At 45.9% G+C, this 16,829-nt stretch overlaps 1 protein-coding gene across 4 annotated transcripts in view; it reads left to right on the forward strand.

The window, feature by feature from the left end:
* The window catches only part of DIP2A (DIP2 acetate--CoA ligase A), a 964,533-nt gene that overhangs the window by 779,856 nt on the left and 167,848 nt on the right, over positions 1 to 16,829 (forward strand). For all 4 annotated transcript variants that reach the window (XM_086956246.1, XM_086956248.1, XM_086956245.1 and 1 more), the window contains 2 exons: positions 505 to 635; positions 16,422 to 16,590. In XM_086956246.1, coding sequence (XP_086812372.1) covers positions 505 to 635; positions 16,422 to 16,590 — 300 coding nt within the window. The remainder of the gene's footprint in view (positions 1 to 504; positions 636 to 16,421; positions 16,591 to 16,829) is intronic.

Here is a 16,829-nt window from a genome sequence, read left to right on the forward strand (position 1 = left end):
ATAGTAGTCCGAACCTTGAATTGATATAAATGGTATGCCCTGGATTCCCGGTAACATGGTAATCTTAGAATCCTAAGTACATGAATGGCGAAAGTAGAAGAACAGAGATGCATGAATGGCACGACTTTAGGATAAGGTTAATGTGGTGGCCCAACAATCCCAGATGCATGAATTAGAACTACTTGGGTTCTCAGGTTACTTGTTACCCATATTAATTTTCAGGTTTGTTTGTTAGATCATTAGTCTTTTGTGAAATCCTTTAAAGGGTTCTTGCTAGCATGGCACTGTCTGCACAAAGGCACCCAGACACTTGTACAGTTTTCAGCAGACTTAAAGTTCTTTAGAATAAATTACAGGAGAGCATTTTGAGGACTGGCTGAGAGTCCCATCATGCCTCCTGAGCTGTATTTCTTGAGTTAAGTTCTATGAAGGGACATGATTTGAACATGATGAATAGGCTGGCACTTAGTATTAATTCGTTCTTTCTCCTCCCCTCATTTGCAGATGTCGCATGCAGCCACCAGTGCCTTATGCCGCTCCATCAAGCTGCAGTGTGAACTCTACCCTTCCCGACAGATTGCCATCTGCCTTGATCCCTACTGTGGCTTGGGCTTTGCGCTTTGGTGTCTTTGCAGGTGAGCTCTTTGTGATTTTAAGTTTGTTCTCCTGTCTGACATTTCCTGTACATGTGCATGCATTCAAAGTGCCAACCGAAAGAGAATACCAAAGTGAGGCATTATTGCCCTACCAGCGGCAGCACTTGGAAACCCTGCATTATCTTTAGGAATTACCCTTACTTTGACTGGATTTTGTGAATTCTAGGTATCTAGAGTAAGTAATATTTTATATCACAATTATTTAAAATCATTGCAAATAAATACAAACACAAAAACTACTATCATTGACATAATACAAAATTATAAAAGGATTGTAAAAGGTGGCCTTGAGATTACTCTGTGATGACATTACCAGACAGCAAGACCATTGTTGCTATTACCTGTGTGATCTTATGTCACGAGATACTAGGAGTGTAGGTATCTGCTCACAGCAGGCATGTAGTGCTCAAGAGATATGATCATAAAGAAGAAGTTATCTAAAAATGTTTTAAGAAATAATCAGTTAGTTGAGGATCAACACTGCTTAACATGGTTTTATAGCTTCCGGGCAAGTTCGGATGTTTAACTTAAAGAGAGGTTACCCTACGAATTTCCTCCTTGGTGCTGTGTGTTCTTGCCAAATGCAGACTGTGTGGATCAATGTCTCCTTATGGACTTTACCCAGTTGCATACCATGTATGTCTCACACCTGAGGTGGATTTAATTAAATCTTTTTCTCTCTATAGAGAGAAGTAGATTCCAATACAGTTGTGTTAGCTGGTTACAAACTGATATTAAAAAATTATTTAACAGATTAATCATTTTGTTTGTCTCAATGCTAGATTTTGTTTGTGGAGGTGGAATAGGCATGGCCTAGGTGGTTCTAAATAGCAAAGTTTCTAGAGAGGCTTCAAGGAATAATCTCCATGGGTTCTTAGTTTCAAATTTATTTATGACCTGGCACAGTAGGTACTTTAGTGAACCTTCTGGGGCCTCGCTAAGTCTAGTGCAGTAGGCAGCGTAAAAATCCTTCAAAATGTGTGCTTATTTATCCAAATTGAACACCAGTTATACTTCAGCTTGTGAAAAACAATCCGGAAGCCCAAAGAGTAACCTGTAGGTATGACATTAGGCAGTGTCTAGCTATTTTGCACATTTCCTATTAAAGATGTCTTGCCAAAAAGCTAGTGTAGGCATAGATTTACTTCAAATTGCTCGCAAGAGTGAGTTCAGTTTTGTGCTAAATAGCTTTCCTATGAATGCAAGAAAGAAGTATCTGAAAGAGACACGTTAGATTCCTTACCTCAGACTGGATCTGGAAAGTTTTGCTTAGCAGTACCCCTGCGCGTCAGTAGGTGGCGTCCTGCAGCTCCGTGTCCGGCACTGGCATCGTAAGCGCCAAGATGACGTCACGGAGAGTACTTAGGCGCCACCCATGCGCGCTGACGTCAGTTCTTTCTTTTTCCACACCAGCGAGCGCAGATCTGGATTGAGCAAGTACCTTAGTTACTTTTTGACTACTTTTGAGACTTTTTGTCTCCCCCTCTTTTTTCTCTGGTGCATGTAGGGATGCCTGGCTTTAAGCCCCGTGGGGCCTGCCGCCGTAATATGTCGGTGGCGGACCCCCACGATGTTTGCCTCTACTGCCTGGAGACTGATCACGACTCCCGGGACTCTCGATCCATGGCCCGAAGTCCTTGAGGGAGCGGCGCTGGAAATTGCTGGAGGTCCGGCATTCGTCCCACCACCGCTCCGGTTCTAGGGGGCGTACGCGGGACCAGAGCCGTCACGCCTCGGGCTCCAAGTCTTCGCCTTCGGATTCTGGTAAGCGACGTCATAAAAAGAAGTCGAAGAAGCGTGTTCGCTCCCCGTCATCCCCCAGTCGCTCCTCGGAGGCGGATGAGGGGGACAGGTGCTCCGCCCCTGCGGCTCCTCTGGAGCCTAGGAGTCCCACGGTCTACCCGCCCTACCCGGGTCCATCGGCGACTCCCCAACGAGTGCAAGAGTTTCTTGCTGCCATGGACCGCCTTTTCAGGCCCGGGCTCCTGCCGGCACGCCTTCGGGCCCTGCGGTCCCGAGTCCAGACCCTGTCAACCCGGCGGGTCCGCCATCGGATCCAGCCCCGGCGCCACAGGATCCTATGCCGTTGGCTCCGGCGCCACAAGATGCAGCGTTTCCGGCGCCGCCCTCGGCTCCACCCCCTGCGCCGCATTGGGTGCAGTTTCTTCCGCCCTTGCCCCGTTCCCAGGACCATTTTGTTCCTCCCTGGGATCCGCATTGGGAGCCGTTATCGGTGCCGTTTCAGACACCGTTTGTCCCTTCCTTGGCCCTGCCGCCACGACTGGCCCCTCAGGTACCAGAGGCGGAGGACGACTGGGAAGGATCTGAGGATCCGCTGGCCCAGCAGTGTGACTCCGAGCAGGATTGGGTGGACGACTTGGAGGACGCCGGCGACCTCGATGTCTCTATTGACCCGGGGTTTGCCTCTCCTCCACCTACGATAGAGGAGGGCGCTTCCTACACGATGGTGCTCCGTCGGGCTGGTGAGTCCCTCAACCTCGACCTCCCCACAGTTGCCCTCAAAACCAACCTCCTCACTGAGGTGATTAGACTAAGTTGGGTTTGCACAGCTCACAAACTCCAGGAAGCCAACGTTATATGAAAAAGTCGCTTCTGTATTGAAAAAATATTTTGTATTTTAAGACCATTCAGATCAAGATATCAGCCAACGTGTTTCGCTTCCACATTGGGAGCTTCCTCAGGGCGAAATAAATAACATACGGTACAGTCACAATTCCCAAGTGTATTGGTCAGTACAGCGATATCGTTGATTCAGTAGAAAACAGAAAAATATTAATACAGGCTGCAGTCATCCATGTATTCCTGGAATTCTACGGTATCCAATTCTGTCCAGAAACTCATGAAGATGGCGAACAGGCAGGGGGATGATATATCACCGGTCCCTAGCTCTAAACTTGTTTGCAAACCAAGCAGCAAGAGAAAGGCTTGTGAGATTCAGGCTAGTAGTGTCCAGCGGAAAGGATCAACGCCATTTTGTAAGAGAACGATTCAAAAAAGAGAGAATGCCCAGTAGGTTCTAGAACAGGTACATTCGATGTAATCCAAACGACTTTCAGATTCAGAAACCGTATACGTCACGTTGAGATGCACAGGAGATGGTAACTGTAGTAGATTAATTCAGAAGATATCGCTGGAGACTGCAGTTCAGGAAAATCCGCATTTATTGCATAGCGTCACCCGTCATCCAGGGCCTTGTATTCCGTAAAATCGTGGCGTGACGATCCCGGGCGCGAAAAAGACCTCCCTACAGTGGCCCTCAAAACCAACCTCCTCACTGAGGTGCACCAAACAGCGTCTACTTCGTCAGAGCCGTTGCTTCCCTTCAATGACGCCCTTACTGACGTCCTCTTGGGCACTTGGTTACAGTCGTCACCCACCTTCAGACTACGGCCGACCTCCTGCACCTGCTGGGATTCTCCATCAATGTGCCAAAGTCGCACCTGAGTCCTTCTCAGAAGCTCCCCTTCATCGGAGCGGTTCTGGATTCAACACTGTTTCGGGTTTATCCTCCCGAACAGCGAGTCCGGGATATTCAGGCTATGATTCCGATCTTTGGACCTCTATCCCGGGTTTCAGTCAGGTTGACCCTCCGGCTTCTGGGCCTGAAGGCCTCCTGCATCCTGCTGGTTTCACATGCCACATGGCATATGCACGCTCTGCAGTGGGACCTGAAGTTCCAGTGGGCGCAGCATCAGGGCAGCCTGTTTGATTGTGTCCAGATCTCTGTGGGCACTGCTCAACAGTTGCAGTGGTGGCTCACGATTTGAGATTGGGTCAGTGGCAGATCCTCTCCCTTCCCCAACCGGAGCACACATTGGTGACAGATGCGTCCCTCCTGGGTTGGGGAGGTCACTTGGGGGAGGCGGAGATCAGAGGCCTCTGGTCTCCGGCGGAATCCCGGCTCCATATCAACCTTTGGAGCTAGGGGCGATCCGACATGCACTGAAGACATTCCTTCCCTCTGTCTGGGGAAGTCTGGTGCAAGTGTTCACGGACAACACCACCGCCATGTGGTATTGCAACAAACAGGGCGGGGTGGGGTCATGGACCCTATGTCGGGAGGCTCTGCGCCTCTGGACATGGCTGGAACATCAAGGCATTACCTTGGTGGTTCAACACCTGGCAGGTTTCCCTGAACGCCAGGGCGGATGAACTCAGCCGCCGGTGCTTGATGGATCACGAATGGCGTCTGAACTCGGACGTGGCGCAAGGTCTCTTTCAGCAGTGGGGAGAGCCTTGGTTAGATCGATTCGCCACCGTAGAGAACGCGCAATGTCATCACTTCTGCACATTGGAATTTCCAAGGCGGCTCTCGCTCGACGACGCTGTTCGTCGCGAGTGGAGTGGCGGTCTGTTGTACGCCTTTCCACCTATACCACTTCTGCCCAGAGTGCTGAAGAAGATCAGGCGTGATCGGGCCCAAGTTCTCTTTGTGGCTCCAGATTGGGCACGAAGATACTGGTATCCCGAGCTACTCAGCATTGCGGTTGATCCCCGATCCGTCTGCCTCTCCGGGAGGATCTTCTTTAGCAGCAGCAGGGGACGGCCCTCCACCCGAACCTGTCCAGCCTCCACCTCCATGCGTGGAGATTGAGCGGCGGCAGTTGACAGATTTCGACCTTCCTCGCGAAGTCTGTAACGTTATCTTGGCTGCCAGGTATCCCTCCACTAAAACGGTATACGCCTGCTGGTGGATCAAATTTGTGGCATGGTGCACAGCAAAGGCTGTTGATCCCCTTTCTGCCCCTCTTTCTGAGGTCCTTCTGTTCCTTCTCTCTCTGGCCCGGCAGGGCTCTGGTCTGGGCACTGTCAAAGGTTATCGTTCGGCCATCTCTGCCTTTCTACAGCTTCCAGATCAGCCTTCTCTTTTTAAGGTTGTTAACTGCTTCCCTTAAAGGCATTACGCATACGTTTCCACCCGTGCCTTTCATAATGCCTCTGTGGGACTTGAATCTTGTCTTGACCTTTCTGATGTACACTCCCTTTGAGCCCCTTCATAACTGTCCCTTACGTCTTCTCACTCTCAAGACGGCTTTCCTGGTAGCTATCATCTCTGCCAGAAGGGTGAGTGAGCTCCAGGCTCTCTCTTCTAAACCTCCTTTCCTCTCTGTTCATCTGGACAAGGTGGTTCTGAGGACCCGTCCTTCTTTCTAGCCGAAGGTTGTCACACACTTCCACATCGGGCACACCTTCTTTCCGCCTCCGCATCCCTCTAGGGAGGAGGAGAGGCTCCACCGTCTGGACCCAAAACGGGCGCTCACTTTCTATCTGCAGTGTACGCAACAGTTCCAGGTGAATGACCAGCTCTTTGTTGGATACGTGGGCGCCAAAAAAAGTTGAGCCGTGCATAAGCGGACCATCTCCCGGTGGTTCGTTCTGTGCATGAAAGCATGTTACTCATTGGTTAAGAAGGAGCCTCCTCTGGGGCTGTGTGCCCATTCCACCAGGGCAACGACAGCCACTACTGCCTTGGGACTCAGCGTTCCCTTGCAGGACATTTGTCAGGCAGCTACGTGGGCCTCGCTGCACACTTTTACCGAGCATTACGGCCTTGACAGCCAAGTCCAGAGAGACGGCTTCTTTGGCCATTCTGTTCTCCGTGACTTTCTGGTGTAATCATGTTCGCAGACCCACCACCGGGGTTGGTATTGCTGGTGTATCCATTCTAAGGTAAAGAATCTATCACAAACGTGTCTCTTTCAGATGCAAAAGTTACTACTTGTGTAACAATATGTCTGTAAGAGACATTAGTTAGTGATAGATTCCTTACCGCCCCACCCATCCTCCCTGTTCTGCGAACTGATTACTAGGGTTAAGGTCATCCCTTTCAGTGCCCTAGTTTTATGCACCAATGGTCAGTATCTTGCATGGCTCTGCATTCCTGGCGCGAATGTCGTGTACAGAACTGACATCAGCGCGCATGGGTGGCGTCTAAGTAGTCTCTGTGACGTCATCTCGGCGCTTACGACGCCAGTGACGGACGCGGAGCCGAATGGATGCCATCTACTGACGCGCAGGGGTACTGGTAAGCAAAACTTTCCTTATCCAGTCTGACGCCTGGGGATATTTTAAGGTAAGGAATCTATCTTTAACTAGTGTCTCTTACAGCTATATCGTTACAAAAGTAGTAACTTGTGCATTTAGTACTATTGGCGTAATTTTCATGGCCGCCACTTGCCTTTTTGTACTTCTTATTCATCCAGCCAAATACCTAAATATTTAAATCCACTGATGTGTTCCAGCCTATTCTGATTTAATTGCCAGCTTCCTTTCTTGTGGATCTTGCAACAGAAAAGTACAACTTTTATATTGTCATTATTATTTTGTAGATAGTCATCTGCCTCCCTTTCCCCCTCCCTCGGCTATCAGGAGCTTCATTGGTTTTCAGGCAATGAGCATATAATAGGGTTAATGCCTTTGCCCATAATTCCATGTTGACCTTGAATAGTGAGGCTGGTAGTTCCTTAGGGCCACGGGTCCCATCTTTTCTAGTGGACCTTAATATAGATTTTACTTTTGACATAGAAATGTTTACCACCTGTTGTTTGAGTACTGGGGTAGCGATCATATCTTGCTGGGCACTGTCTGAGATTAAAAATGGAGAACCCTTATCTGCTCCGTATGATTCTTTATATATATATATATATGTGGTGTGGTCTTGTGGAGGAAGTCCAGTTTGGGCAAACCCAAGCCTGGGCTTGGTTCTTGTGGGTCTGGTGACCCCACTGGTACCGTCACCTCCCTTGAACCCGGGCTCTGAAGTACGGGTGCAAAGGTGCTTTGAGGTTTCAGGTGGCAGCGGTCACAGACACATGTCTTAGTCTTTGTTTTGCAAAAGAGGGGCAAACAGGACAGCTGGGAGGAGGAGTGGAGAGCGGAGAGCGGAGTACGCTGCACTGCTGCAGAGCTGCCGAAAAGGCCGAAAGCCGAACGAGTCAAGGGACGCTTTGGGGGAAGCCGGAAAAGCCGAGCCGCAGCCGTCGCCGAGCCGTTGCCGTTGCTGAGCCGAGCTGAGGCCGTGAGAAGGCGGCAGTGTTTATACACTCATCGGAAGTACCGGCTTCGGCTCTAGCGTGGAGGAATCTTTTCTCCGCGCGTTTCTGCATTTCTGAGCAGCTGCAGTGCCACCTGCCGTCCTCGGCGCATCGGCTCCAGAGTCAGAATTGGGTGTCAGGATCCGGATCACCAATACGAAGGAGGTGAGGTGAGACTGTTGCAGAGGGCAGGACGAAGGACGTGAGCGTGGCTGCCGATAGAGGCAGCCGCTAAGTAAGAGCCCGGGGTCTGACCCAGGCAGATCTGACTAGGTCCAATCTCGCCCGAAGGTCATCCCGAGCGCTCCGCTCACTACTAGCTGCTTCCAAAGGTTTGCTTCCAGCCCTCTCACAGCCTCTCACAGCCCTCTTACTGCACCCTCCCTGCCCCCCTTCCCTGTCTGCTACCACAGGGACACTGTCTGCAAATCGCCTTCCCTTATCGGAACATTTTCTAAACCTTTCATCCTCACTGACTATGTATCTGTTTCTGACCCCAGACCTCTAGCAGAAGTTTAAGTTCCAGTGTGGTGCGAGTCAAGCGGTGCCGATCACGCCGGCCCGTGGTGGGCAGGCCATCAGAGCTGGACCAGGAAGCAGGAAACGGGGAACTTATTTCATCCTTATGATCAGGATTTCCCTCATAAAAAAATTCTTGTGTACACTATTGGAGGTGGCAAGAGGTGTAAGGTTGGGAGTGAGAGCTTGGAAAGCCGTCCGAGGTCCTATCCTCCTCTCTTGGAAATTAAAACTTTCCCATAGTGTATAAGACACATCTAGTCAGTATATTGCACCATGGCATACAAAAAGTTGCGATCACGAACAATATTTATGAAAAGAGTAGGAACAGACCAAGCAATAAGAAGGAGTGCTGGAAAAATCGTCCGTCCTCTCTCTACCGATTCGCCTAATGGAATTCTCAAATACTTTTCAAACCAGACCACGAAGGATCTGGAGCAAAATCAAAACAACCAAATGAAAACAAAAGAAGGAAAAAAGGAACACCTGGAGACCATTAGCAATACAGGACAAGAAGAAATTGAACAAATTCAAACTATCCAAACAAAAGAGGAAGGAAAAAACAAATCTTGGAAACAATTAACAAAACAGGGCAAGAAGAAGCATCAAACAATCAAAATTGGCCCCAATCAAATACTAATAGCACAATTATAAAACTACAAAAATCCAATGACCAAGAAAACCAAGAACATCTGGAATTCGATATAACTTGACCCCACATAAGCCTAAAAGATCTAGTCTTCAGTAGGGCACATCAAAAGGAAATCCAGAACAGTACCCCACAAAAACAGCCAGATTCTGAAATTTCTCTTTCGCGAACTGATCAAACTACAGTATCCAAAGCACTGCTTATTCTAGAAAGAATCCTAGAATCAGTCCTTTCTCATTTAGGGAGCATCCTGGAAAATACAGACCAGACGTTAGATACCCAAATAGGAATCTTAAAACATATGGTGGAAAAAAAAAAGGAATAAACAACAATTAAAACTGCTAATAGACGGTGAAGATGAAAAACTAGTAATAGGGGACAAAGGGCTTACCACACAAGCGCCAAAACTGACAACAGCACCCTACTCAATAAAGGTCGACACGGCTTCACAAACTGGTCAAAGTAAACAAAAAGGAAAAAAATAAAAGAACAAGTATAATCAAACATATTCATTGAGAAAAGTCCAAATCGGTGGTACAGTCTATAATTTACTATCCAATATTTAATAAAACAAAAACGAAAAACCAAAAGAGCTAAACGCGACAAATCAAGTTGGAGTAGAAATTCCAAAAAATACATCAATAGACGCATCTCCGCATCCAGTGACCACAAAAATCAGGAGAACAAATGGCAACGGCCGTAAGCGGATAAAGAAAAGAAGAAAAAATAGGATTGAAAAACAAAAGGAACGAAAACCACGATTCCCAGAAACAACACCAATTATCAATGCAAAAACAAACGAACGTCAGATAGGTAATAACTTGACGGAGCAAAGGCAACAGTATACGACCTCAAAGGCACAAGCAGTGCTTTCCCTACCTCTAAATCCTATTACCCCAATATTTGTCCCTAGGATTATAGATAAAGAATTAAAGACGCAAAAGGAAAGCCAACAACAAACCCCATTGATGAGGGATGTGCCTGCCAAATCACAGGTAAATTATAACTGTGGAGTGGGAATTACAGATCTCTTTCCCTCGGGCAAGGACCCCTAAATAGGGAAAGAATAATACATGTGTTACAACGGATACAACCCCTACAAGCGCTTGCAAGAAATGACATAAAATTAGTCTCCTTCCCAGATGAAAACAAAATTACATTAGCTGTTGCAGAATTTTGGTCACCAGTCATCCCAGCAATAATATATAAAGAAAAAGAGACCCTTCATAAACTAGGATTCGACGTGGCCCCTGTAAAGGTGGAAACCGATCCAACACCAGAACACCATCGAGTCAAACATCATTATTCTGTAGCATCCCGGCTTACAAATAACAGCTGGTTAAATCCCTACAAAGATGACATTTCGGTTTCAATTAACAACGGACAAAGACGAAGCTGGGTCCAGAATAACCAATCTCAGCAAATAATCCTAATGGACAACTCATGGGCTTGGATCGCAGAAAACCTTAATAACAAAAAAACGGGTCCCGAAATCAAGCGCCTTTTTTAGCCACGGTCTAACCATCCATTCCTGGAACATTCCAGGAAAATCTCAAGAAAAATTAGCAATAATTTCCCAAGATCGTCCAGGGATCGTGGCACTACAAGAAACTTGGGCAACCACAACTTCGATTTCCCCGACTACTTTGTGTATGATATACCATCAGAACCGGTTAACCATGGACAGGCAAAAGGAGGGATCGCTATTCTCCTATCTGAAGACTATCATTGGGATCAGGAAATTATTCCAACACATTCAAAGAACTTTCAATGTTTAAAAATCAAAATAGGGACTGATAAGACCAGAAGCTCGACCAAAATGCTTATCTGTAAAGTCTATATTCCACCGGGAGCAAAAATGGATGCATTATTGATAACTATTTTCGAGGATATCGAAAAGGTGATAGAAGATCAGAATTTCCCGCTGATGCTCCTTATAGGAGACCTAAATGGGCCAATCTCTGATTTATTAGAAACATGGGATTCAAGAGAGAAAAAATTAGGCCCAGGCAATATCCATTCCTCAATTTCCCTCAGAATGTAAACCAAATAAGAGAGGGAAAATCATTTTAGCATCAATTGCTACTCTAAACGGAGTGCTTTTAAATGGCAACATAGAAGGTGATATCCCTGCTTCCTTTACAAGAAGGGGAGGATTCAGTGCATCAATCCTTGACCATATGATCTGCAGTCCAGGCCTCTTTGCTCTAGCCCATCAACTTAATATAAAGTTTGAGAAAGGAAGTGACCACGCTATTCTTCAATTAACAACAGGTATAACTCTGAAACAAACAACTTCAGTATATATAATGGAACCGCACAAAACAGCTTTCATAAATCCAGTCCAAGGTCGGCTAGCGTGGAACCCTAAAACGTTTGAAAAAATCACCCAAGCCATTGAGAACTCAAATTTGCTTTCAATTAATCACAATATAAACCCAATATTAAATTTTGAGGCAGTTGCCAAGAATCTAGTTCAACTACTACAGAAGAGCGGAAAACGAAGAATGATAAAAACACAAGGCAACAAAAGATTGACCTCAGATCCCAAGGCAAAGGAATTAAACAAATTAATTAGGGCACAATTCCTGTACTTCTCTGACACCAGAAAACTGGAAATCAATAAACTAAAAAACTTTTGCAGAAGACAAAAATTTAAAGAAAACAAAATCTTACAGGATAGGAAATGGATAGACCTACAGATAGCAGCAAAAAGACAAGACAAACATACTTATTGGACTATAATAGCACAAGAAACAGGAACAAAAACATGTTAAAATCAAACCCTGTCCCACCTTCAGACTGGGAAACATATATAACTAATTTATACAAAGTAAACCAAGTCTCCAACTGCGACACAGTAAAGCAAATCGATATAGGACAGGATAAAGTCATAAACTTTGAGCCACAAACACCTTCCTTAGTAGAACATTTCATAAAAAAGGCAAGAAGCTCGCCTGCAATGGGCCCAGACCAAATCCCGATTATGGTCTTAAAGAACAACCCAAAAGAGTGGAGTAATCTTTTAACATGCATGTATAACCACATACTTAGTACAGGGGAAACCCCAAAGTCCTGGAAAGGAAGCATAGTAATCCCAATTCATAAAAAGGGCTCGATACTGCTTCCCGGGAATTACCGACAAATAGCTCTCCTAGATGCAACCGGGAAGATTTTTGCTGCTGTACTTCTAGATCATCTAAAAGAATGGGCATTCTCAACTGGCTCCATTCCACTCTACCAAGCAAGATTCAGACCCAAACACTCAGTCATAGACAATATTGCAGTACTTCAAACCATACTTGAAAAATACGTGGTAAAAAAATCGCAGGTAGTATATGCAGTATTTGTAGACTTTACCACTGCCTTCCACAAGGTCGATCGAGTCAAACTTTGGAACTAACTACAGAAAATGGGAATACCACATCATCTTCTCCATTTAATAACATCATTGTACTCTGGGACTTGGTGTCAAGTTCAATTGGGGAGGGAGAAGGGTCTAACCTCCCCATTTCCAACTCCAAACAGCCTACGACAGGGGTGTCTTTTAGCCCCCCTGTTAAACTCCTTATATTTGAGCGATCTACCAGAAACTCTTAATCAGGTCAAAAACTTTCCGCCGAACATTGCTTCCACCAAAATTCACTGCCTGATGTACGCCGATGACGTAGTAATCTTGGATTTGACTCCCTTCGGTCTCCAACGAAACCTCACGGCACTCACCACATATACAGATGAAAACTATTTAATCCCAAATACCACTAAAACAAAAATTCTACCATTTACAGGAAAGAAGACTTATTGCAAATATAACTGGTTACTAGGAGGTAATCCATTGGAAATCGTAAAAGAATATATATATCTTTGGAGAACATTTATTCAGACTTTGCGCAACCAGCCTCATTTGCAAAAAATGGGACATAAAGCAGATGCCCATACAGGGGCTCTCCAAAGACTTTACTCATCCACTGGTCGAAGACAATTCTCCTCCTTGCTCCAGGTTTATAATGCGAAAATTCCTGCAGTTTTATCATTTGCAATAGAATATATCCCAACAAAAGAATGGTCTCAAATAGATGTCAAAGAAGGGAAAATCCTGCGGAAGTTAATCAGGATGCCGCAAGCAGTCCCGGTTCAAGCTCTCAGGCTAGAACTATCGTTAGTTAGTTCCTATGCCAGAGGGATCATAAACATATAGGAATATTACCGCTGAAATCATACACCTTTAAGTGGTCCTCAAATCAAGGAGAGACGAATCTCTGTGACTTATGCAAGGGTGAGGTGCAAGACCTATGTCCAAACGAGATCGTGGTAGCAGCTAGGAACAGATACATTACCCCGATCAAAACAAAATGTAATATAAACTCGGTCCAGATGTTGATTTCCCTCTCCAATGCTGCACCCAATGAATTTGTGTGTATTAACCTGTACAACTTTTTAAAGTCTTTTTTTAAATTATATTAATGTGATAATCTCTTTTAGCAAAAATTGAATTTGTATTGTGTATAAATTTGTTGTTCTCGTAAGAGAACTAAATCAAATCAAATAAAATTATAAATGAAATGAAGACAGCTGGGCCTCTCTCACTGTCCCTTAAGTCCCTCGATGTGCAGGTCTGTCTTCCTCGATGTTGGTGTCCGGACTGGACATAACAAGCCTTGGCTGCTGCAAGACTTCCAATACCTGACTATTTTTCATGTGTGGCTCCAGTTTGTCCTGGTGTCCTCCTACTCAGTGGAGAGACAGATCTGACCTTCAGGGGCACAGATCCTCTTCCTTGGAGGCTGCTGCGTCGGGCTGGCAGGGGAGCAGCAACTCAGTGGACTGCAGTTTGCGTCTTTGGTACCTGCGGCTGCAGGGGATTACCTCTTCTAGTCCAAGGGAGTTTCTTCAGGCAATTGGTAAAGCACTGGCAACCCTCCGGATTTCTTGGACACTGCACAGCAGCAGGGCTAGTCTGCTTCTTCCATAATTGTTGGAGGCAGCAGTCAGGCTGGCAGGGTTGTTGCCTTGTGAGTAGGTGCTCCTCAGTTTCTCGTGACAGGAATCTTCTTTGTCCACTACTTCTCTTGATCAATCTGAATCTAAATTCTCAATTTAGGGGCGTTCAGGGCTCTGGAGCATCGTGGAAGCCAACAGTATACCCACACCCTAGGTCACTACACCTCTAGATGACCTCTTCCTGTGGGGAGTGGTTATCACCCTGTCCCAGAATTCCTAAGTTTGCCATCATCAAGATGGCCAACTCTGAAAAGTTTTGTCCACTTCAGGTAGCCCTCCCTAGGGTTGGTTCTGGCCTCGGTGGGCATGCCTCCATGACTAGCTAATGTTCCCCACTGTCCAGATGCCAAAGGGCTCTGGAAAAGGGAGGTCAGCTTTTTCTCCTATGAGGGCAGTCAGACCTGCATATCAAAGACAGAGGCTTCTTTGAAGCTCCAGTGCCTTGGAATTCTAATTAGCAGGTCAAAAGGGGTGGGGGGTGTGAACACCGTCCACCCAAGCAAGCTTGGTTTCTGACCTCATGAGAGTGGATACCCTCACACATCCGCTCATCTTAATCTTCACTAAAAAGCCTGGTGGTACCGGAGTCATTTTTCTGGAAGTAAAATCCAGATGCATTCCCTACAGCCCCTCTCAATAACCTTCGAAAAATGTGAGACAGTCTGAAAAAATGTGTTTCCGGCCAGCAGCTTTGTCCTAAAACCAATGAATGCAAAATGCCTGCTTGTAAGGTCCACTCACACTGTCAAACGTGTTGGTTCCAAGTCTTCTAGATTACCTCATTGACCACTTCACTGAGGTGGTGTGGGAGGGCCAAAGTGCCTCACTTCAGATTATCTGGGCAGCTCTGGACACAGTGGACTCTGTGAACAGGACTATGGGTTCCTTAGTAGCTCTGTAGAGGTACCCTTAGTTTATGCCCTTCCAGGTTCCCCGTGGACACCCAGGTTCTACTGCACCCTATTCTCCATAGCCTCCACCTTCATACCTGGTGATTGAACCAGGGCACCTTAGCTACTTTCTTTGGACTTTGCAATGTTTTTCTGTCAACTCTTCGTCCCTCCACAAAATCAGTCTGTTGTGGTAAGTGGAACAGATGTATTGCTTAGTGTGTGGAGCAGACCTTGACCCTTTGAAGGCACACCTGTTGGAGGTCTTCAGTTTTGCGTTGACTTTGGCTATGAAGATTGTGCAGTGGGTACCATTAAGGAATTTATTGCTGCCTTCTCAGCATATCTCTGCCTTACAGACCAGCCATCCCTTTTCTAGTCACCAATTATAATGATGTTTTTGAAGGGATTGACAAACTTGTTCCCTTTATGATGCCTCACTGGGACTTGAACCTTTTCTTGGCCTTTTTGATGGGGGGTAGGGGAGGGGGTCCTTTGAGTTGCTAGTTAAGGTTATTCATATTTATGACAGTTTTTCTTGTAGCCAATACCTCAGCAAGGTGCAGAGGTGATTTGCAAGCACTGAGTGTCTATCTGCCTTACAAGTTTATTCCTGGACAAATTGGTCCTCTGAACTAAAGCAGCTTCCTTTCCCAAGATGGTGACCACTTTCCCTCTAGGGCAATTGATTACGTCTCACAAGGTGACTATCCCTTGCCCCCTCCCTAAACCCCCCTCCCCACCAAGTCTATTGTCCGCTTATTCCTAATATGCTTGGGCTATGAAATCTGAAGTATTGTGGCCTCAGTAGATGTGTAGAACAAATGCACCTTACTGGCTGCATTGCAGACATCTCAAAGAAGTGGATGGGATGCTTATCAAGAAAGTCCAAATGCTGTATTATACGCACGCATGTTAATATAACTATCTTGAAATGTTACTTAGGATTTCCATTGATTGAGCACTATCGTTACAGTGTTTGAGGCCCGAATTTAAAGATTTTCAGAGCAGGGAGTAGTTGGCTTTGGTGGACTGGTGAGGCTCTGCAGTCAGTATGACATCAGGGAGGATCTATGCGGGAAGGGTTTCCAGATCTGGCCATTTACGAAAGAGGTTGAAGGTTTGGACTTAAACCCATTGATATGCAGTCAGCAAAAGGAACCACTAGTTTTATTTCACCTTCAGATTACTATACGTTTAGTAAAAGATGGAGCGCCTCTGTAATGTCTATCCTTCTACTTGTAGCTTCTGGATGTGAGTCACATGCAGTTTGCAACGCTCTTGAGAGATGATGTATAGAAAGATAAAGAAGTGAGGGCAGTGCCAATTTTAATCATAAACCAATTACATGCACTCCATAGGTATCTATCACAACTCAACTTCCTACTGCACTCAGAATGAGCACATAAAGAACAACATTGACCATGCATTTATCTTTATCAGTTATACAAAATAAAGTTACCTTACTTTCTAGCAACAGTCATCATTTAGTACAGGATCAGCTGCTTTCCTGATGGAACCCCTACACTACTGTCACCTGGGAATAACCATGCAGAACAGAGGCCTTGGGGTCCCCATCTGGCCTGTGAAATGATTGAGAGAGATTTAGAGCTTAATATGTATGGCTGAAATGTTGTCTGTTCTCTTTCAGCGTGTACTCTGGACACCAGTCCATCCTGGTGCCTCCCCTCGAGTTGGAGAGCAATGTGTCGCTTTGGCTGGCCGCCGTCAGTCAGTATAAAGTCCGTGTCACCTTCTGCTCTTATTCCGTTATGGAGATGTGCACCAAAGGTGTGGGTACTCAGACTGACACTCTGCGGGTGAGTCTCAAATTTGGAATCTCTACGTTGATGTGCATTATGCCTCTGAATAAGGCTCTGCGGTTCAGTGCTATTTTTCACCAACTGATAATCTGTGTATGCCTTTAGTCTCAGGCTGATGATGTGCATATGAATGTAAATAAAAAATGCATTCTGTACTGATACAATGCCAGATAAGTATGAGAGATGTTATGCAAGGGAATATGCTCTGCATTTCTGAAAGATGCTGTCAATCAATC

Source organism: Lissotriton vulgaris, chromosome 2_1, assembly GCF_964263255.1.
Source record: "Lissotriton vulgaris chromosome 2_1, aLisVul1.2, whole genome shotgun sequence".
In the NCBI taxonomy this organism is placed as follows: domain Eukaryota; kingdom Metazoa; phylum Chordata; class Amphibia; order Caudata; family Salamandridae; genus Lissotriton; species Lissotriton vulgaris.